At 41.6% G+C, this 24,782-nt stretch overlaps 1 protein-coding gene across 1 annotated transcript in view; it reads left to right on the forward strand.

The window, feature by feature from the left end:
* The window catches only part of FBXO15 (F-box protein 15), a 1,391,649-nt gene that overhangs the window by 446,153 nt on the left and 920,714 nt on the right, over positions 1-24,782 (forward strand). The window contains exon 5 of the mRNA XM_044067129.1: positions 16,190-16,402. Within this exon, the coding sequence (XP_043923064.1) occupies positions 16,190-16,402 (213 nt within the window). The remainder of the gene's footprint in view (positions 1-16,189; positions 16,403-24,782) is intronic.

Here is a 24,782-nt window from a genome sequence, read left to right on the forward strand (position 1 = left end):
CACAATTTGCTATTCCATCATTTAGCATTGTTAATTTTCCAGTCCATGGCTAAGTATCTTTTGGTATAAAGAGTGATCTGAAGTTGATGTTCATCGTGTTTCACTGTTGCAGTCATTACTCTTGGGTTATCCTGCTGGCTGGCTACCCTCAGTCGGCCAGAATTCCAATGTCTAGGTCCAGCGTCGGTTGCTGTCGCCTCTTCCCTGACGTCAGTGCACCAGGGGTATAAAAGATGCAGCCTATGCCATTTTCTTCAGTCTTTCTTGCCGCGCGGTGCCCGAAGCAAAAGCAGTTCGCAAGTGCCAGTCGGCCGACTCCTGAGATTTTCAAATCTGAATTTCAGAACCGAAGTCTTCATTAAAGCTAAGTACCCCGTTGGGGAAACATTTTTCTTGCTCCAGACTGATGTCAGAAAAAGTTAACAATTGTATTTTTTGTGGGAAGCAAATACCTCATAAGGATTTTCACTCTTACTGTATTCCTTGCCTAGGCCCTGATCACAACGTTGCTAGCTATCGGTTTTGTGCTAGATTTAACCAACGCACTATTAAGCGTTGGTTTGATTTTGCATTTCATTACTTTGGCCGAAGATTTAGTGTTATAATGCCGTCTGAACAGCCGACGACTGGAGTTTACAAAAAATGCAAGGACAAGGAAAAGAATAGGCATCCGAGGTCCAAAAACCGGCGATGAGGCCTCCGCTAGGCCAGTCGCCGGTTCGCGGGTTCTCAGTGAGGCGCTTTCGCAGCCCCTGGCGCCCGCTACCTCAGAGTTACAGGCTGCTTCCGACTCCCACATGGAGCCGACTGGGCCTCTGGATACTCAAGGTATTAGACACTCAGAAATCATTCCCTCAGATGGATCTGGAGCCGCTGAGCAGGCATCTGCTTCTGAGGGTGTCTTCAGAGCTACACAACTATATGTTAAGCCATCTTCAGCTTCAAAGACTAAAGCAGCTCTAAAGACAAAAAAACAAGTACAGCATTCTCCTACTCAGACTTCCATGCCTAAGCAACAGATGCTCAAAATGGCCGAAGACTTAATTAATTTGATCAGGGGTTCCCATCCCCCTCCTGATAAGAGGCCTAGGCAAGAGACGGAGTATGATTCTTCTGATCAGGTTTATATTTCCTCTGTTTCCTCTACTGAATAGGATTTATTCCATGCTTCCCTATGAGGATTCTGATGCTGAAGAATCCATTCCTTCAGCCTCTCCTCCTGAGGATTATTCTTTTGGGGAAACCCTGCATACCATGAGGGAGCATTTCCACTGGGAGAGCCAAGATTATTCTGAATCGAAGAAAAGGCCCAGAGACTTTCTGCTACTTCCTCAGCACAGACCCCTTGCTATTCCACCTGTTCTAGACATTGTATATGTATTTTCAGAGTCCGGCCTGTCCCCTGACTCTTTTCCCCTGCACCTGCTAAGCCAGACAGATACTACAGGGTCCCGGATTCTCATAAATTCCTATATAAAAACCCTGCTGCTGACCCAGAAACTATATATCAGGGTCCCAAAGGGGTTAAAGCTTCCACTGCAAAAAAAGTGTCCCCTCTGATAGGGATTCTAGGGCTCTAGACAGATGGGGGAAAAAAGTTTACACTTCTGCTACCTTGGCTGTAAGGGCTTTAAATTGTCAGTTTCATATGCTTAAATATCAACAATATTTAATGTCACTGCTTAAACAGAAATTGACAAATACTGAATGGTCAGAGAACAAGGAAATGCAGGATTTATTGCATGCAGCTGAACAAGTGGGAAGGCATACTTTGTAATGTGGTTATGATTCACTGGAGGCCTCTTGCAGGTTCTGTTATTAGAAGGCATGCTTGGTTAAAGGAACAGAATCTGCCTGATCATGTTAAAGCAAAATTATTAGATGCTCCATTACAGCATGATACTTTGGTACTAAAGCAGAAGAGGTGTTGAAAAAAATGGAGGATAAAGCAAAATCCATGCAGACGGTCAAGGATTTCTTACAGGTACAGCCACCCAGGTTTAGCAGGAACTGGCCTAAAAATTGGTCCTTTCCAGTGTCGGACAGTACAGGCATCCCAGAGGCAGATCTCAGCCCCAAGGCTCATACAGGCCCAAACAATGGGGTGCTCCTACCTCCAAAAGCGGAGAAGACAAATCACAACCTTACAGGAAACAGTCCCAATGACTTTCCTCTGCCAGATCCAAGCACTTTTCTTTTGGCAGCCCCCCTTAGGGGGAAAACTAGCACTTTTTTCATCAAATTGGCAAATGGTTACCCAAGACAAATGGGTCCTGAACATAGTGTCCCAAGGCTACAGGTTCCATTTTCACACCCTACTAAGGTCAAAAGGTATGCCAGACCTGCCACACAATCAATGGGCAGAGGCACAAAAACAAATTACAGCCCTCATGGACATGAGGGCCATTCAAGTGCAACAACAAGAGCAGGGGCAAGGAGTTTACTCCAGACTTTTCCTAGTGCCCAGAAAGGACAAAACCTGGAGACCAATACTGGACCTGTCTCTACTAAATACGTTTCTGGAAGTTCCAAAATTCAAGATGTTGACTCTACAGCAGCTACTGCCCATGCTGGGCATGAAGGCTTGGCTCGTAACTTTGGACCTAAAAGAGGCATACCTGCATGTCCCAATCAGACAATCTTACAGAAGATACCTCAGATTCATAGCTGGCTCAGTGCACTACCAATTCTCTGCACTGCCCTTTGGCTTATCTACTGCGCCCAGGGTCTTCACAAAATGCCTGGCACCATTAATTGCATTTTGCAGACAGAGGAATTCAAATATATCCCTACTTGGACGACTGCCTAATTCAAGCAGAGAACAAAGACATTCTTCTAAAGCGTCTGGCGTTTGTAAAAAGATTGCTAATTGGCCTAGGGTACACAGTAAATGAAAAGAAATCAAAACTAGTGCCCTCTCAAGAGATAATATTCCTGGGTGCAAGCTTAAATACAACTGCCCAGATGGCTTATCTCACGCCAGACAAACACAAGCAACTGACTTCTTACTTCAATAAATTGGTAACAAAAACCCACTTATCTGCAAGGAAAATCCTGCAGGCCTTGGATTTCATGGCATCCTGCATTCTACTAATTCTATATGCCAGACTGCACATGAAGAAACTACAATAGTATCTAAAAAGAGTTTGGACTGAGCATTGCCACAGCCAGGAGACAGTAATTGCACTCATTCCCTGCCTGCAACAGGAGTTTCGATGATGGTCTGAGGTCTGTCACCCCAACAAGGGTATGCCATTCAGTTTACCCACAGCCAGACAGACACTGACAACAGATGCATCAGATTATGCCTGGGGGGCTGCCCATATGGCAGGAAAATGTATTCAGGGCACATGGTCTTCAAATCAGATGCATCTTCACATCGGTCAAAAAGAGATGCTAGCTGTTCAAAATGCCCTGACAGCTTTCAAGGACCTGCTTCACCCAAGACAGCTACTGATAGACAATACTACGGTCATGTGGTACATAAACAAGCAGGGAGGTACACATTCCTACCCCTTTTGCAGACGAGCAATGACTTTATGGGACACAGCATTGACTTATCAAGTTCACCTGCAAGCACAATTCCTGCCAGGAAAAACAAATACTCTGGCAGACGAACTAAGCAGAAACCTCATGGATCCCCACAAATGGAAACTGGATCCACAAGTCTTCAGAATAAGGAAATGGGGATACCCAGACATAGATCTATTTGCCTCCCCTCACAACTGCCAATTGCAGAGATTTTGCACAAGGATTTATCACAAGCAAGCATGGAAAGTGGACGCCCTATCCTTCAGCTGGAAAAATCTAACAGTATATGCCTTTCCACCACTGCCTGTCCTTCCCAGGGTACTTCTAAAGGTCAGACAAGAGAAGCCAAAAATGATGCTGATTGCACTAGACTGGCCACGCCAGCACTGGTACCCAATCGGCATGGATATTGCCTCAAACTTCTCACTTGCTGACCCAACAAAACAATCAGATTCTGCACAGCCAACTCAGGACCTTAAATCTGGCAGCATGGCGGATAATGTAGCCATTCAGAACACTCCTCTTTCAAAAGCTGTTATGGATGTTATCTTTGAGGCCAGGAGGCCCAGTACCAGAAAATCTTATGCAGAAAAATGGAAGAGATTCTGTGCTTGGAACTAGGAACAAGGTATTGACACGTGTGTACCAAATATCCCTCAGATTTTACAATACCCAACTGAGATGCTGAACAAAGGTTTTTCTTTCTCATCAATTAAGATTCATGCCTCTGCCATTTCAGCCCATTACAATACGGAACCACCTATTTCTTCTCATCCTTTAATAAGGCAGTACCTCAGAGGGGCCAAAAACATTAGGCCTCCAAGGAGAGCACCAATTCCGGCATGGGACCTCAATTATGTTTTGGAAAAACTCACACTGCCTCCTTTCGAGCCAGCATCAACAGCGGATATAAAATTCTTATCCTGGAAAATAGCTCTGCTCCTAGCAATAACCTCTGCAAGAGGAGTCTCAGAGTTACAATCACTCATGGCTGTGGAAACTTATCATTTTTCATCCAGACAGGGTTTCTCTGAGGACAAACCCAACATTTATGCCTAAGGTGGTGTCCAGTGTAGCCCTCAACCGAACCATTCACTTGCCTACCTTTTATCCAAATCCACAGCAAGGGTGAGAAAATTCTGCATTCTTTGGACATACATAGGCAGTTACGCTTCTACTTGGACAGAACTAAAGCTTTCAGAAAGACTGAGAAACTGTGTCATATGCTGCAGGATCACAAGGAAAGGCCATCTCAAAACAGACTATTTCTAAATGGATAGGCCATTGCATCTGTTTCTGCTATTTTTAGCATGGCAAATCATTGCCTAAGGGCATTAGGCCTTATTCCACCAGAGCAGCAGCCACTTCAGCAGCCTTCCTCAGAGGAGTACCAACCAAAGATATCTTAGAGGCTGCAACTTGGAGTTCAGTGCACATTTTCACAAAGCACTACCACTTATGTCTTTACTCTAAGTCCAGAGCAGGCTTTGCCACTGCAGTTCTGCAGGGCCTCATAGCCTCTCCTAATCCTATTTAGCCCAGCCACCCATCCATCCTCAGCTTTGGGACTCAACCCAAGAGTAATGACTGCAACAGTGAAACACGGAGAACATAGTACAGTTGTGTACCTACCATAAATGTAGATGTTCGAGTGTATTCACTGTTGCAGTCCAGGTTACCCACCACCCCCCTTTTCTTTGCTGGGACTTATCTGCACTTCTGTATCCTATACAACCTATGTGGTGTATTTGCTTGTAGATGAAGGAAATGTTATTTTTGTGCATGCATATTTATTGGCATATTTTTTCAGCCTACCAATTTGGGGGCACCTGACATCTGGGGCAAGAAAAACTGAAGAAAATGGCGTTGGCTGCATCTTTTATACCCCTGGCACACTGACGTCAGGGAAGAGGCGACAGCAACCGATGCCAGACCTAGACTTTGGAATTCTGGCTGACTGAGGGTAGCCTGCCAGCAGGATAACCCAAGAGTAATGACTGCAACAATGAATACACTCAAACATCTACATTTATGGTAGGTACACAACTGTACTTTAATCTTCTTCCTATTTATCACTGATGGCTTCGGTTCCTAGCCCTCGTTAGAGTCTGCCTTATACCAAGCTCGCGTGCACCAAAAACTCTCGAGCTAAACTGCTACCCACAATGCCCTTCATTCAGTTACTCCAGATCTTATTTGCCCCGCAGCCATATAGCAGCGTTTCACCGAGCTCTCCAGCTAAGTGTTGTATTTTTCAAATTTTATAGTATTTGTGAGTTCTTTCCTGTCAAAATATTATTTGACTTAAACTCTCCTGGTGACTTAAATGTCTTAACCAATGCAAAAGGTGATTTCACTATTTATAATTTTTCTAGCTTTCATGTATCTCCATGTTTGATAGAACTATTGGCATTTGGTAATACGTTTGTCCCTACTACAAAATGTAACCTTGTTAAGACTGATAGATCTAAAATGTTTTGTAAGGAAATTAAATTTGAACTTTATGTTCAATAACAATGGCACTACTAAGGACTCTAGTTTAAAACTAGCGAGCACTTACAATCCCCCTTTGCACACTGTACTATTATTGTTTGAAAAAATATGCGAACTGGACCTCAGACATATGACTTCATCCCCTTATTCAAAGAATGACTACCTTAACTTTAATACTACTGAAGACCAACTACAGGCATTCGACGAACTATGTAAAGCCCCAGTTAGAGTAGTTAAACCGGATAAAGGGGGCGGACTTGTAATTCTTGACAACTACATGTATATTGGTAAGATGGAATCAGTGCTTAACAGTCCAGCCTATAGTGCATTATCTTTGAATGAAATTAATATTTCATATTCTAGGACTAGAGGCTACTTAAGGGACTTATTCATAAGTGGCAGTATTGACATGGATACATATAATTATATTGACATCACTATGCCTAAAACACCAGTGATTTTTGGGATACCAAAAATCCATAAAGACATGTCTAATCCACCTTTACGAGCCCTTATTGATAGCCGTCTTTCCTTTACATATCCATGTGCACAATTGGAAAGTATTCTATCTAAATACTTGAAGAAAGTAACCCATATTTGTAAGGACTCTTGGTCCTTTTTAGGGAAAATTTACGAAATTGACTACTGTGACACATTTAACTTCCTTACTATAGACGTTATTGACTTATATACGTCTATCCCCCATCTTGAAGCTGTTGAATGGATTACACTAACGCTAACTGACTTGGAGGCCCCTAAAAGTGAGATTGAAGTAGTAGCCCAGCTTCTTGATATTATACTTTCATCCAACTATTTTACATTCAATGGGAAATACTACTTACAAAAACAGGGGGTGGCAATGGGGTCTCCATGCGGAGCTAGTGTTGCTAATTTATTCATGGCTTACTGGGAGAAAAGCAACATCCTTAACGTTAGCAGAATGGAACAAGTAAAATTCTATACAAGGTACCTAGATGACATCTTCATCCTTTTTGATGATTATTCATCGGCAATGAGTTTTATTAACTTAACGACACAACCACTTTTTTAAAATTTACGTCAATTTTCAGAACTGGATATTGACTACCTTGAAGTAAAGTTGAATAAGGATACAATAAGGGGCGAATATTTTTCCAAGATTTATAGAAAGCCAACTTACTGCAACTCATTCTTACATTATAACAGTTGCCACCCTTTTAAACAAAAGAAGGCTATTATAAAGGGACAGTTAATTCGAGCAGCAAGAATGTGTAGTAGGGAGGAACTATTCTTGGAGGAATGTGACACTTTGAAAAACATGTTTATTAATAGGGAGTACCCTTCTGCCTTATTTAATGAGTTATTAGGCGAAGTGACTATTAAAAGATCTAATGGGCAGTACCCACCCCTTTTACCACATAAAATTAACTCCCACCAAGTTAGTAATGTAGTCTTAGACGTAAGTGCTGAAAGTTTAGGTACGGTTTCAACTTCACCACTAAGGAAATGGAGTCTTGCTTTGTAAACAGTTTTATTACAACTTATAATATTGACTCTAAGAAAATTCAGCGTATACTATATAAAAACTGGTATTTTATAACAAATAATGAACAACTATTAGAAAAATTAGGAAGGAGACCCTTGATTACATACAGGAGAGGTAATAATCTAAAAACCCTCTTGGAGAGACCGAAAGCATTAGAATGATTAACTAGAGCAAAAGGCTCTTACCAATGTGGGGCTTGCAACTATTGCCATTTTGTTAAAGTTGCCAACTCATTTGTGATTCGTAGAAGGAAATATAAAATAGCTCATAGACTTAACTGTGAATCTAGATCAATAATCTACCTTGCTACTTGTAATTGCTGCCAAGCATTTTATATTGGCAAATCTGATCGAAGGTTGCGAGATAGACTGTATGAACACGTTTATGCTATAAGGAAGATGAAAAAAGAGAATGCCTTAGCTAAACATATTATTAGGAATCAGGGGCACAGTTTTCAGTTTATGGCTATTGATTAGGTATTAAGCCCAGAAAGAGGAGGACCAGTTTCACTTTTACTAGAAAATAGAGAGTTGGAATGGCAGTTACTATTAGACTCATTTTCTTACCCGGGGTTGAATGAGTACTGCAATATCTCATGTGTTTTAAAAATGAGGAGTTATAGAAGATAATTTTTAACATTATAATCATACTATTGGTATGGTATATATATATACATACATTCTTTTTTATTCATTTATTTATATTACCTAAAATTGTCCTTTTTAATTTTCACTTTTTGTGTGTTTTTTCAATTAACTCCTTGTGGTTTATTTTGTTAATAATTTAATTAGGATGGTTATTATTATTATCACTATTTTTATTATTATTAATGTTTTAGATGTGCAATTGGCGTTGCTTACTATTTTCAACAGCATAGTAACACAATGTTTTATTTATGAATATTATCCTGGTTATGGCTTTAACTGTAAGCGCATGGTAATTTTATGCATGGGCGTGACTTTTAAAAGCCTGTCTTTGGTGGCTTTTTTGAAATGTTTCTCTGAGGAAGCTGCAGCTTAGTCTACAACGAAAACGCTTCTTTTCTGTAAAATAAAATTTGCGTTAAGATTTTACTGATTTTGGTACTCAATTTGCTTCAACTGGTGGTGTCTATCATAATACAGCTAGCGAGAACGTGTGTTTTACAAAATAACTTTTTGGCTTGACGGGCATTTGGGCTTGCTATCTTCTTTGTAAACTATTTTTTTCTCTGGTAACTTAACTCTACCCACGGGTATCTCTTCTCATACCATTGTTGGTATTCACCCTTTTTACCCTTGTGTTATTTCCAATACCATTGTTGGTATTTCCCTCCTTTCTATCTCTAACTTTCCTTTCTAGATAAGTGTTGTGTTTACTGTTAGGGGTTCTGAACATATCGGGGAAACCTCCCTGTGACATTTGTGCCAGTTTCAGTCAGCGGACGCTGAATGAACAACGTAATAAGCTAATTCTCAAAGGTCTGCTTCCTTCTACCTTCTCTGCGGCTATTTCTGCATTGGAGGTCTCAACCCCTCCATCTGTGGACAAAAAAACGTCCTCGTTCTGACCCCTCTTCACCAGCTGGTGATAGGGGCAAGCCTCATAAGTATAAGGCTTCTTCAGAACATAGAATCACCTCCTCTGTTCTGACCACCTCGGCTCTGAGTTTGGCTCCAGTGGCTCATACGGGAGTTGCCATGATCGCCTCGTCGATGCCGGCCCCAGCACTGACTACTGCAGATCCCACTTTGATTTCGGCTCAGGACAGTTTTCCTGCCACTACCTCGGTACCGACGTCCCCCATCTCCGCTCTGTCAGTTTCGACAGCCTCTTTGGAGACTATATTTATCTCAACCCCAAGTGTGACTTCGGCTTTGAGCCCGTTCTCAGCTCCGATTTATTCTCCTTTTACTGGTTTCTAAACTGGAATCCTCTGTGCCAATTTCCACTACACCATGGATCCAGTACTCCCCGTCTGTGGATCTGTTTGCCAGACAAGCTTTTAGCCCTTTTTTTGGACTGGCCTGACTCCCCCTCAGGCATTGGTAAGGTCCACCAGGAGCCTATCTGAGTTGGATGTGGTGCGCCCCTCTGATCAGCTGCTGACTGCCAGGGGAATTACAAACTTTCCTAGAACCCATCCCACTAAGAGTTTTGGGTCCATTGCCCTGGCGATCCCCACGTATTCTCCTCCCTTGGACCCCTCAGTTCTGAGGCTCATATTTCCTACGTCTGCGAGAGGGCCCCTTTCCTCGGCACCGACAATGACAGTGTCTGAGGCTCCAAGGCCCCTTTGGGTGTCTGTTCCGTTGGAACCCACCCTTCCTCAATCTTATGCTGGGGGGGGGTGGAACCCTCTGTTCCAGCCACGGCTCCGGTTGTTTCACTGGTTCCATCTTCAGGTCTGAGGGTGACTCCCGCCCTGGTTTTGCTTGAGGCCTCGTCTCTGGGAGCGGACCGCGTGGAGTGGGGTGTGACTCCGGTTCCAAAATTGTCTTCTTCAGTTCCAGGCTCCCATTCCTCTTCAGATGGGCCTGCTTTCCGGGTGATGGAGAGGGTTCTTGCTTTGAGCAATCCTCCTACGTTGGACCTACCACCCTTTCCCTCTTAGCTGCAGCTGTCAAAGGCCACCCCCCAGGACACAGAGAAAGCAAGACCCAGGAAACCCCTGTACAGGGTATTTCCCTTTCTGAGTCTTCTTCATATGCTCCCACCGAAGAACCCCCTCAGAAATGGGCATGTAAGAGGAAACACATGGACTCCCCAGAGGAGTCTCTCACTGACGATACGGACTACGATGATGGGAAGGGTCCCCACGGTCACCCACTAATGATGTCTCATTTGGAGACATCCTGGAAATTTAGAGGCATTCTGAGGAATCCATATTCCTGCAGGCCTTCCGCTCTCGGCCCTCTACTTTTTGGGTGAACCCCACAGATGAGTTAGTCAAGCTCATCATGCAATGGGCATGGAAGAATCCCGATACCGTTGAGGCCATTCCCCGGAGATCAGATAAGATACTCTCCCCTTCAGAGGACCAGCCCCATTGGTCTAGAGGTTTTCCAGTTGATGCTTTGGTGGTGGCGAAGACCATGAAAAAGGACCTTGTGGAGGAAAGTCCTGCTGTCCACCTGCCCAACAGAGTCCTGGGCGGTGGACAGGTTAGGGAAGCATGGTTTTGCTTGTGACCTTTGCTGTCAGGTCTCTGAACTTTTTGGCACATTTTACGAGGCTCCAGATCTCATCACCGAGCTCTCTGGAACCCTCGCGGGTAAAGTTTCGGACAGGGCACATGATAAAGTTGCTTCCCAACTTGCTACCCTAGAGTCAATTTCCAACTCGTCCATGAGGTTGCTGTCCCACGCAACTGAAGGGGCGGCTAGAACTTCGGGTGCAGGCGTAGTTATGAGACGCCATGCCTGAATGCGCATTTGTGACCTCTCGGACTCCAAGACTTCCTTTTTAAATGCCCCTATCAAACCATCAGCTCTGTTCGGTTCTAAGGTTAAGGACACATTAGCCAGGTGTGAGCAGGACAGGAAGACCTTGTCTGCCTTGAGTTTTTTTCCAAACCTCAGCGCTCCTTTTCCAGGAACCAGAGGAGTGGAAAGTTGTGGCACAAAAAGTCTCAAGGTCCTTTCCGTGAGGCACGTGGTGAGGACTCCCGCAGGGGCAGAGGGGATTCCAATAATGGAAGATGCCCCTTTCGGGGCAGAGGGGGTCCCCGAAATCAGGACTCCAGGGATTCTTTCTCAGGACGACCTTATCAGCCCTCCTGAAGCGCTGCCCGATTGCTTTTCTGTGGAAGCAGTCGGGGCTCATTTATTTCTGCACCAATCTGGCTGGCACTCTATTACAAATGATCAGTGGGTGCAGAGAATAATTTCCAGAGGTTATATCTGCCCCCTAATCTCTTACCCAATACCTTCGACTTCCCTTCCCGATGTTCCACCCAGTCAAAGGGAGGAGGCAGCTTCAGAAATAAGAAAGCTATGTCAAAAACGAGTCACCCAACAGACCCCCCTAGACCAGTGCATATCCGTTTTTTGCTCAAGATTCTTTTTAGTACCAAAAAAGACCGGGGACTGGATGCCCATTTTGGATCTCAGCCAGCTAAACAAATCAGTGGTTCAGACCAAGTTCCACATGGTCACGATTCAATCCATCCTCCCATTTCCTCGGGAGGGTGTGTGGATGTGCTTGATAGACCTCCGGGATGCATATTACCACATCAAAATGGACAAACTCCAGAAGTCTCTTTTGCTTCCGGCTGGGAGCCAATCATTACCAATTCAGAGCCCTGCCATTCAGTCTCTCGATGGCCCCCAGAGTGTTCACGAAATGCCTAGCAGTGGTGACAGCTTGTCTGAGACTTCAGGGATTCCAGGTGGTTCTGTATTTAGACAATTGGCTCCTCTCTGCCCCCACCAAGCGCCTCCTGGTCAGGGCCCTCTGCTGCATTCTAGCACTAGCGGAGTTTCTGGGCATCACCATTCACTGGGAAAAATCCAATCTTCAGCCCACACAACAATTAGAATTTATAGGGGCATTATTCAACACTCAAACAAGTCTGGTCTCTCTTCCCCCTCAGAGTTCAGAGATTAAGGGCACAAATACAAGTGATACTCTGTCGAAGGAAGGTGTCTGCAAGGGAGGTTCTTCAGGCTCTGGGGTCTATGGCGGTGGCCATCCCAATTGTTCCCCTAGCCAGATTACATACGAAACTACTACAATGGCTCCTTCTGTTCCAGTGGATGACCAGTCTTCATCCCTTGAGCTCTCAGATTCTCATCCCCAACTCCTGCAAACAAGATCTCCTGTGGTGGATGAGTACAGATGAAAATCTTTGGTGTCGTCCCTTTCAGGCTCCCCTACCCAGCGCCACAGTGACCACGGGCGCTTCCCTGATAGGGTGGGGGTGTCACTTCCAGGGAAAGTCAGTCCAAGGCATGTGGTCCAGCATAGAGGTCAACTTGCATATCAATGTCCTGGAGTTAAGAGCAGTGCTACTGGCGTTGCAAGCATTCCATCCGCTCCTTCAGTCAGGAATGATTGCTATCCAGTCGGACAACATGTCTGTCATCTGGTACATAAACAGGGAGGGACCAAATCCTATCCCCTATGTCACGAAGCCATGAGAATCTGGCATTGGGCGATAGCTTCCAACCGCTTTCTGATCGCAACGCATATCCCAGGGAGCTCCAACGTGATTGCGGACAAGCTGAGCTGTGGTCTCAATCTGAACGTGACAGCAGAAATCTTCAGCCGTTGGGGCCAGTCATGCTGCGACCTTTTTGCCTCTCCCTCAAACACAAAGTGCAGCAGCTACTTTGCCCTCTTTCCCCCTCACAGGGAGTCACCGAGAGACGCTTTGACTCACGATTGCCCTGTGGGTCTCCTTTATGCTTATCCTCTGATACCTCTGATCCCCCTTTTTTTTAAGGAAAGCTATTTGGTCAAGAAGCAAAGTGATCCTCATTGCCCCTTTCTAGCCTCATCAATTGTGGTTTCCCTTCCTCCAACCTCACCTGTTACAACCTCCTTGGATCCTGGACACTCGTCAGGATCTCATATCTCACCTACAAGGGCCGACTCCCCCGAATCTATCCACTCTCAAGCTGACGGCTTGGCTTCTCCACTTCCATTAGTTGCCAGGCAGGAAAGCCTCTTATCTGTCTGTGATATTATTCTGGCCTCCCATAAACCATCCACCAGAAAACTTCACAGGGACAAATGGAAAATATTCTGTATCTGGTCACATAATCGGATGCTAAATTTGTTTTCAACTCCTGTAGCTACTATTCTTCATTATCTTTCTGAGTTGTTTGACAATGGTGCATCAGCTTCCAACATTCGAGTCCATTTAGCAGCTATTTCCAACTTCCATAATGGTTCAGATGGAGTCCCACTTATTTCCTCCCGACTTTGTAAGATCTTCCTCAAGGGAATTTTCCATAGCAGACCTCCTATCAGACAGCCGGTGGAGGCATGGAATCTGTCCCGTGTTCTCTAGTCTCTCTCTACCTCCTTTTGAACCTGCTGTGACATGTGATCTAAAATTCCTGTCATGGAAATCCTTGTTTTTGGTGGCGGTCACTTCAGCCAGACAAATATCCGAGTTGCAAGCCTTGTGCATCAAGAGCCCCTATCTGATCTTCCATAAGGACAGAGTATAATTTCATACTAATCCATCCTTTCTCCCCAAGGTGGTTTCTTACTTCCATTGAACGCCTTGTATTCTTTCCAAATTATTCAAACAAGGGAGAATACTGCCTGCATTCATTGGATATCCATAGAGAACTACGTTTCTACCTGGACAGAACTAAGTCCTTTCACAAGTCGGACCAATTTTTCATTTCCTTTTCTGGTCCTAGAATGGGGTGTGCAGTATCTAGAGTTCCTTTGTCAAAATGGCTCAGGGATTGCATTACCTTCTGATATTCGCTTACGAGTGAACCTAAGCCTCCTCAAATCAAAGCTCACTCAACTAGGACTATCGCAGTACTGGGTGGCCCTTAAGGAAGAACATTCCTGAGAACCATTGAGCCAAAGGCCGCTCTTCCCCTGGAGATCAGATCCAATTTGTAATGCTTGATGAAGGTATGGGGTTTTCTGGTGGATGGAGAAAAAAAATTTTGGCTGCACATTTTAGAGGTACATAGAGAAAAAAATATTTTAGCTGCAAATTGTAGTAGCAGGACATGTTAGTTGTATGACCAGTAATATCTACTTGAATTATTGAGAGTATGTAGAATTCGCCGATATAGAGTTTTCAAGAGTATAGTAGAACTGCTAGTAGATGAGGTTTGCATATTAAGAATACTAGTACATGCAGATAGATATGCAACTTAGATTGTATTGTATAATCCTTGTTGAACATAAATGTCTTACTGGAACACCTTTCAATATCCTTCATTAATTACAATGTACAGACTGAATATAATTTTATCATTGCTCAGCGAAGGACTGATTATGGGTAACTAATACATGCTCACCTTTCTAGTAATTAGGTAATTGTCATTCTGCTAAACTAGCAAATTGCCAAAATAACTATTAATTTAACAGGTTGAGAATTACTGAATCACTTTACAATTGTATTGATACTGCAGTTATCCTTAATCAGCATGTATCCTATCAGTTATGTAATTATATGCTGCCTGCGTATTGTAATTAGCGAAGGATATTGGGAAGTGTACCAGTAAGATTTCTTTGTCCAGTGGGCATTTTATATTTTTACAAGAGCACTTTTTACTTAATTTTGAACAAAAGTGTTACAAAGTTTGAAAAGAAAATTTGCCAATGATAATTAAACATTTTAATTTTGTATCCTTGTAGTTTATTTTTTGCAGACAGAACTCTTGAAGTGGGAATCTAGAACTATGAATTATTAGAATGGACAACATAGAGAGAGGCCAGTTCAGGTCAAAATGGGTATGCCTACATGAGTTAGGGGATTTGAAATTTTTGAAGAGCACTGTGAATGAATACAATGTAGATACAGTCCATGTGTTAACACAGTACTAAAGACCATTATGAAGACCAGTAAGTATGGCAAAAAAATTGTGTCTCTGTTGCTTTTGGGTCATCAAGCCCATTTGATATGTTGTAAAATAAATGTTTTTTTTTTTTTTAAATAATGCCATTCCATTTTAATAAGTCAGGTATCCCATTGGCTGTGTAATAGCCAAGTGCTCAACTAACAATTGTCAAAAACATGCAGCTTTCGAATGAGATTGCTGCATTTGAGATTTGTCCTTTGCAAAGTGCAACAATCTGGGAAAACTTCCCTGTATGGGAGGTTTGGAAGACACCCCCCCCCCAACACACACACACACACACACACACACACACACACACACACACACACAGAATGTCATCTTAAAAAGCAAGTCTGTCACATTGTTTTGTTCACCTTCCTTTTTTGAGGAGTTAGTTTTCTCTTTGCTGACATTGATCCAGTAAGTCAACATATTCATAAGTTTTCAGATAACTATATACAAATACTATGTGTGTTTACTGCTTCATAGCCCTGTGTAATTTGCAATATTTTAGCCTTTTTGTGTATAGCCTACACATTATTTCATTTTTAGATAGCCTAACCTTGTTCTGTTTGCTGAGATACCCCTTTTTGTTTCCAGAACAGTTGTACATTTGCAGCTCTGTCAACATTTTACTGTTGCAAGCCAGACATCAAGGAATTTAAATTATTTGAGGTTTCTGAATGCTGGAGCATGTCATTACCAGAGTGCAGATTTATTATTTTCTGATTCTCCTGTCCTAGGCTTTACGGTACTGCTGGCCTCTGTTGCTTTCACCTTAGCATAATCATGACTTCTAGTGGTCTTCTAGATTATCACCCCTGTCAAATGTGGACTGATTAGAGACTGCTTGTGTAATTGTGCTTCATTATAATCATCATTACCAGCAGAATGGTGCCCAGCTGCTAATTAGGCAAAACCTAATCTTTAGAGATTGAATCCTTACTTGCAAATTGTCTTTTTACAAAGTGGAAAAAAGTCATGCTGCTATATCTTTGAGGGATGTCAAACTCCTCAGGTAGTAGGGCCTTTAAGAGTGCCATTATAGAAGATTACAGTTATACAAAAGGAATATACACTGTGTCATTGTCTGTTTTTAATTTTCTTGTTTTTATGTCAGATCACTAGGTGTGCACTGGATTGTTGTACTGAAGGATAAAAGTGGGAAGGAATTTGTTGTTGAGCCAACAGGAGTACATTTTCATGACACATCTGTTACTGTGTCTTGGACTGCTGCATTCTGGCCAAACTTGAGTTCATTGACAGCTTTGCAAATACATGGTGTTACTTGGGTGCATCTTGATCCTTCAAGCAAAGTTCCTAAAAAGAACTGGTGAGTTAAAAGTGGCACTGCATAGTTTTTCTTAACTTGGTATGATACCTTTCCCAAGAATTACATTTCGTTTTATAAAACGTCATTCGATGATTCAAATATATTGATCCAAAATAGTTAATATTTGTTTTCTTTCTAGCAAATGTACTGTGAAAAAGTGAAGTAGTCGTATGTCAGGATAGGTGAGTGAAATTCATTAGGACTCTGTAATAGGTCTAGTTTGTGGAAAGGATAACAGTCTGCAAGGCTCGGCTACTTGTAGATAGTTGGGTCAAGCAGTTTTAGATGAGTCACTGTCTTATATTCTCTCTTTTATTATTATTTTGCAGCTTTTTGTACATCACAGTTTACAATGCATATTTGTGAATACTTTGGAACTTGCACATTACTTTACAAAATCCATATCTTATCACCAGATAATGTATTCATTTCTCTCTCTGTGTTTGCAAGCATTAGACTGATTTTGGTGTCCCCACATCCAGCTTGTATTAAATGGAGCCTATTAAGCTGTAATAACAGGTGTTTTTCCATATACTGATCAGAAATACTAGACTTCATTATTGGACTGAAAATTATATTCTTGAGGTAGCCTAAATAATAATATTGGATTTTATAGGTCTAATTTCTAAACCATTTATAAATCAAGTTTAAGCTAAAAAAAAACTATGCTGGCTTTAATAACAGTTACTCGTGACATTTCAGTATCCAGCAGTACTGCTAACAGTGCTTATTACCCATATGTATGATTTCATATTTGTTTGCTGTCCTTTTCTTTTAGCTGTATTCATATACTCTCTAGAAGCTACTCCCAATCACTCATTAAACAGCCACACTTTCTTATCTATATGTTTGTCACATCAGATCACACAAGGATGAGAAAGTGAACACTAGATTTTGAGATGAATGTCATCTGAGTTTTTATATTTCTTAGCACACTAAAAATCTCCTGTGCATGAACTTGTTCAATATTCATTAAGAAATTAAGGGCTTAGGCAATAGCATCAATATTAGACCTGACTAATGTCATTTACATAAGAAACACATTGGCATTCTTAGATTTAACACCAAAACAAAATCTAAACACAAATACCGACCAGGTAAAAAAGCTGGAAACACGGCAAAAAGTCCATAGGTTCTCAAACTCTTTTAATTCACAAAACGAACAATCCTTCCACGTAAGATAGATCAAGCGCTTTCGCCCGGGCTCTCCCAGGCTTTATCAAGATAAAATCCAAGTACATCCCATTGTCTCTTATACTACTGTTATTACATTAATTGAAACCTAATTATTCAATTATTAAATTAATTTCCACATTTAAAGGTGCATTGTTACATAGTATTCCTTAAAACAACTAAAATAACTTCTTACTTGAGTGTTTCTTTTGTAGTATTTAAAAACATATAATACATCAATTCTAATATATTATAGATAGATAAAAAAATCACATTTCTAAAACAAATGTTGCATAAAATCTAATGAAAACCACTATGAAAGGCAGGCTACAGCCCAAAAGTATAGTCTCATATGAAATATGGATGCCCCTATGACTGACTAATTGGTTCTAAATATTATACTAGTGAAACCAGGCATACTATCTATGTGTAGTTGGATAAAACATTAACCTTACTGAATATATATATAATCTACCCCTAAAATCACAGAATATATATTCACTGAAATTAGACATAAAATTAAAAATGTCCATAAGGAACCAGGTCTTAATATTTTCAAATTGCCAAATGCTGTTATAATTTGGCTCTTCTGATCCTGAGTAAACTGCTCAGACTAATGGTGTTATTGAGCCCTGGTGACTTGGAGGCATTTAATTTGATTTGCCACAATAACTCCCTATATTCGAGGGACATTTCCCAATCACCTCCCCTTGGGTTAGGTCTAACTTGTTCTAGGACTAAAAATTTTAGGCTCATTTCTTTACAATTTAATAGATGTTTATAGAATGCATTTGATTCTTTTTTCTTTTCAACTTCATAAAGATGTTCGTAAACTCTTTTTCTTAAAGATCTTTCAGTCTTGCCAACATAAAATCCAAAGCACTTCTGGCAAAATCCAAGATACACTACCCCCTTTGTATTACAATTAAAATGTCCTGGGGAAACAATATACTTATTTCTAGAATTCAAATAAAGGCCTTTCTCATTGACCATATAAGGGCACTGTTTGCATGTCCCACATCTATATGTCCCTATTTTAGATGTTTTGTCATAGGCCTTCAATATTGTGTTCCTGTCAAGTATTTCCTTCAAATTCAAGTTCCTTCTCACAAATTGTGGTTTACTTGGGATGGTATTATTGATATCCTCATTCATAGTTAGAATTGGCCAATATTTACTGATAATATTTTCTACTTCAAAACTATGTTTATTGAAAGTATGGAGGAAAACATGTTCTTTTTCTCTTATGTCCTTCTGTTGCACCCTTCTACCCTGTTTGTCAATTTCCCCCAATAATGGGGCATATTGTTCCATCCTTCTAGTTTGTACTTCGTCAGCCAGGGTATCAAATAAGGGTGCAGGGTAATCCTTTTCAAGAAATGGTGACCTGAGGAATTGTGTTTCCTCTTTGAATAAATCATCCACACTGCACATTCTGGAGGCCCTGATCAACTGTTCTTTGATTATTCCCTTTTTTTGGAATAAAGGATGGTCGCTATCAAAATGAAGGAACATGTTAGAATAGGAGTCCTTCCTAAAAATGTTAGATTGAAAACTATTTCTTTCTGTGTTCTTTACCAAATTAACATCAAGATAATGTACATAATCTGAATGTATTGTATATGTAAATCTCAAAAAGTCTGTGGTAGAACTAATATACTGGATGAACTCCTCAATCTCATTAGAATTACCTTTCCAAAGGATACATATGTCAAGACCTGGTTCGTTATGGACATTTTTAATTTTATGTCTAATTTTAGTGAATATATATTCTGTGATTTTAGGGGTAGATTATATATATTCAGTAAGGTTAATGTTTTATCCAACTACACATAGATAGTATGCCTGGTTTCACTAGTATAATATTTAGAACCAATTAGTCAGTCATAGGGGCATCCATATTTCATATGAGACTATACCTTTGGGCTGTAGGCTGCCTTTCATAGTGGTTTTCATTAGATTTTATGCAACATTTGTTTTAGAAATGTGATTTTTTATCTATCTATAATATATTAGAATTGATGTATTATATGTTTTTAAATGCATCAACTGATACCTTTCACATTCAACCTGTTGCTACATCTCTTATTTATAAGCTTCTCAAAAAACTTAAACCTTGCACCCCATCTGCTGACCAACTTCCATCAGAATACCTACAAATTGCTGCTGAAGCCATAGACTATCCCATATCCATACTTATTAACAGAACTATCTCTGAAGGAAAAATTCCATCCATATGGAAAATCTCATACAATTCCTCTACACAAAGGGGGCTCCTCTACTGAACTCTCAAACTTTCGCCCTATTGCCTTACTCGCCCTATTGCCTTACTCTCCCCATTAGCGAAGATTATGGAAAGATGTATACACAAACAATTTCTTAACTACCTTCTGCAAAACAAACTTCTAGCAAATTGTCAACATGGCTTTAGACCTTCTCATAGCACTACAACTGCCCTCCTTTCCTTCTCTGATGCTATAAATAATAATAGGAACAATAATCTTTTCTCATCAGCACTATTCCTAGACCTGTCAAAAGCCTTTGATATGGTTAATCATAATATACTCCTTGACAAGCTACATCACTATTCTCTTGGTTCACAAGCTCTTCAATGGTTTAGGAGTTATCTCCAAAACAGGCAACAAGCAGTGCTATGGGATAACAACCTTTCTTCCTTACTCCCAGTAAACATTGGGGTTCCACAAGGCTCAATCTTAGGTCCCCTTCTTTTTTCTTTATTTATCAATGACCTACACTTGAACATTCCCCAAGCCATCTGTATTCAATATGCTGATGATTCAACTTTAATCTGTGCTACTAATAATGTTTCCTCCCTCCAGTCCCTTACCCAAACAGTCTTCCATAATGTAGAGAGATGGTTTATGGAACACTCCCTCCTTCTCAATGCCAAAAAAACAAAACTTCTCTTTACTCCTACACACAAATCTCCAACTCCTTTCTTCACTATCTCCTCAAATAATGCAACCTGTATTAACCCAGATATGACCACTCGCCTATTAGGTGTAACTATTGATAACCATCTTAATTTTGATGACCATATTAACAATACCATTAAATCAGTTAACAAAAAAATAGGTACTCTCTACAGAATTAAACCCTTTCTTACCCCGGCAGCCAGAAAAACCTTGGCTCAGACCCACCTGATCTCCACCCTTTTCTATGCCTCTGCTATATATACAAACTTATCTAAATCCAACCTTACCAAACTATCTACCTGTTACAATAGTATAACTAGATTCATTACTGCTAACCCCTTCAGAACTCATCACTGTCACAACCTCAAGCAACTAGACTGGTTAGAGCTAAATAACCACATACTCTATCAACAACTACTTATCACTCATAAGTCTCTTTTCTACCCTGATGCTACCCCTAGCCTTAAAAAACTAATTTCACCATATAAAAACCTATCCACACTACGCTCTGCTAATAAACTCCTTGTGGCCTTAAACAAATCATATAATAAAGCTTGGGGATTCATTATTCTCTAACTCTGTCGGGAAATTTTGGAATCAACTCCCTCATGAAATAACTAACCTAGAATCTACGTCCCTCTTCAAAAGACACATCAAAGAATATCTAAAATCCCAGTGGTTATGCCCTTGTGCTAACCCTGACTGAAATGATTTCATTATTTCCCAAGTTCTCCCCTCTCCCCTTACTGGTCCTCTAAATAATAGGTTTAATTATTGACTGTTTTATCTTTGATATTGACTCTACCTTAGCATTTTATTTTATTCTCACATATGTTTTCCCACCTTGTGTTCTGCTTATCTATCTTCTATTTAATCTAACTTCAGAATATTCTATACCATGTATTTTACTTTTATCTGACTTTTTCTTTATTTACATACATTTTGTCAGTTTTAGTTTTTCTTAAATTGCCAAATAAGTCTACACTGGTACTTTTGTATTATGCTTATTTTGGTCTTTTGTAATAATTGTTTTACTTCGTGTATTTGGAGCTTTTCTCCCCGGGCCTCTACTGAAAACGGATATATGTCCAGTAAGACTAGCCCGGTCAACAAATGTAAAATAAAAAATAAAAATAAAAATAAAATACTACAAAAGAAGCACTCAAGTAAGAAGTTATTTTAGTTGTTTTAAGGAATAATACTATGTAACAATGCACCTTTAAATGTGGAAATTATTTAATTTAATAATTAGGTTTCAATTAATGTAATAACACAGTAGTATAAAAGACAATGGGATGTACTTGGATTTTATCTTGATAAAGCCTGGGAGAGCCCGGGCGAACGCGCTTGATCTATTTTAAACGTGGAAGGATTGTTCATTTTGTGAATTAAGAGTTTTTGAGAACCTGTGGACTTTTTGCTGTGTTTCCAGCATTCTTAGATTTAAGTATATTTCAGCAGTCCTAGTATCATGTTAGTCTTCCTCAGACTTGCATATCTGTTTGCTTTGTTATGGAACAACTAGTTGTGCCCTGTATGTTAATAATTAAAACTCCCAGATCTTTTTCTTCAGTTACTTTCATATACTTTATCCTTTAAAAATAGATCAGCGTAGTCCTTCCTGTATGCATTACATTGTGCTTTCCATCAATTGGCTGTGCATACTTCTGCTATATTTACCACTGTCTTTTCTTTAAAATACTGTTTTGGTTTAATTTGTTCTAAAATGGCTAGCATTACTGTTAATTTTGCATCAAAATATTTAAAAGATTTGAACAGCCAAAGACAGATGTTGAGTAACTGTGGATCCATCTTAGTGGTCCATTGCTGCTCAACCCTACTCTTCTTTGATTATTTCTTAAATCTTTTAGTATGGATGCTTTTATCTTGCTACTTATCAACTGTGCCACTATAGAGTGCCAAGATGAATAGTTTTCCCCTTATATTGTGTTAAAGTAAAATGCTTTTCAAGTCATTGGAGAGCTAAATATTTTGATATCATAATTAATAATGTAGTGATGTTATGTGATCCTATCTCGCCTACATTCTGAATGATGGGTTCGGAGCCGATCCCTCGGTTCGACTGCACGCTATGCCAAAGAGCGAAGTCTCTTACTGGCTGAGCTTACCATATCCCAGGATGCACCACTACCAGTCCCCCAGATCTCGTTTGCCGCTAACAAGTGAAGACGTGGTCTCGAGCTGGCTGAGTTAAGTAGTGATTATTTCACTAGTTTTTCTGTCAGGTTTTTCTTCATTCTCTACAAAAAGCTGTTTTAACAGCTATTCTTGTGTTTTGAGTGTGTTTGACAAAATTCACTTGGTGAATTCTTGTGTTGTGAGTGTGGACTAGGAGTACCTCTTGTCTGGAAAGGCCTTTCCGGTCTTTTATTTGTAGGTGACTTCGGTCCTGTTTTAAATCATTTACATTTCTCTTTAAATAAGAACTAACTGAGAGAAATTATTACATTTACAGAGTTTGTGCTGTGTTTGACTAACTCAGAGTATGTGATAACTGTAAGCCTATTCTAGGTGTGTCACCAGTGTTCTTTACAGTTACTTTTGAAATTTCTATAATGTCACAGAATCCTAGGCCTTCGGGCTTCAAGAAATGTGTAAAATGTAGCTTCAAAATGTCCATCACGGACGATCACTCGCTATGTGTGTATTGCTTAGGGCAAAGCATTTACATGAATCATGTAGTGTATGTCACGCTATGTCCTCAAGGGTCCTCCAGGAGAGGAATAATAAATTAATACTATAGGGATTAATTAAACATTCTTCGAAGAAGCTTTGGCATCCTCTCCTTCTCCGCCAAACCAGTCCGTCGGATCCGATCGCTAAGAAACAAAGGCAGGCCTCTCCTTGACTTCGGAGCCGAGGTCGATCGATGCCACCAGTATCGACTCCTCTGGCTTCGGAGCCGATAGCTGGGGCATCGAGGCGGGTCATCTTCGCCGGCTCCACAGCCTCGGAGCCGACAAGGTTGCCCGCCAGACACTTCCTCCTCGGCGCCAAGTCCATCTCGCACCAATGGAAACTGGTTGGTGTGTATTCCTCGGCGCCGATATTCATCGAGTCGCCTCGAGCCGGTCCCCTAGCCCTTGGGGCCGTTGGAGGCCGCCTCGACCCGCTCTGTTTCCACTGCCTCGAGGATGTCAGATTCTGTTATAGACAGGGTGCTCCAAAGACTGTTCCAGTCCCCAGTCTTCCAAAAATTTGTTTCGGTTCCACCCAGTTGGCTTCGGAGCCGATGACCTTGGCCCACCCCATTGCCATTCCTCCTCCGACTGCTTCGCCCGCCGGAGCAGGTGCTGTTGGAGCTGATGGAGATCTCAGGGTCGGCTCTTACTCCAACCCGGCCTTCGGGTCCGAGTTTGGTACGCGGACGCCTTCGGCTGGACCCGGGGTGATGTTTCGGGACCTATGCTGGTTCCGAGCCTCCCTCGGTGCTGCGGGTCTTCCGTCGACTATCACGGCTCCGGGACCAGACACTCCCAGGATTCTGGGGTCCGGCTTTCAGAGCCATGAGGAGTGCCTTGGCCAAGTCCTCTTCGCCATCTCCCGGCTTTACCGGCACCTTCCCTAGGCGTGGAGACTGGGTCTTTGGCAGTTCCCTGTCCGTAGTCAGCGGAGCCCGGGCCTGAGGTTACCCCAGTGGGGTTCCCTCCTCCTGAGGGTTCTTCTGAGCTGTCTTCGGAGGAACCCCCAAGGAAGAGATCGTGCAAGAGGAAGCACGTGGACTCCCCCGAGTCTATTACTTCAGACACTGATCTGAATGATGCAGAGGGGTCCCCAAAGTCGTCCTCGGATGATGTCTCCTTTGCAGACATCTTAGAGATCCTCAAACAACGAGGCGGCTGGATATCCAAACCTCTACTGACGAGTCAGTGCTCCTCAAGGCCTTTGGGGCTCAGCCTCCGCCTCCTGGGTGTCTCCACGAGCTTCTGGATTTAGTTTGTCGGGCGTGGGAACATCCAGATACCGTGGAACCAGTCCCTTCTCGCCCAAATAAATTTTGTCTGCTCCCCGAGAAGGAGTTCCTCACTAAAGGCGTGGCTGTAGATGCCATGGTGGTGGCATCTGCTACACAACAGGACGTGGCAGAGGCTTCAACGTCCATCCATCCTCCTAATAAGGAGTCTAGGAGTATGGACAGGTACGGAAGCGCACCCTGACTTCAGCGGCCTTTACTTTAAGGTCTCTGAATTATTTGGCACATTTTACCAGGCTTCAGAGGGATCTGGTCAAGGAGTTGTCAAATTCCCTCT

This window comes from Protopterus annectens, chromosome 3.part1, assembly GCF_019279795.1.
Source record: "Protopterus annectens isolate FY-2018-M chromosome 3.part1, PAN1.0, whole genome shotgun sequence".
Taxonomy (NCBI): domain Eukaryota; kingdom Metazoa; phylum Chordata; order Ceratodontiformes; family Protopteridae; genus Protopterus; species Protopterus annectens.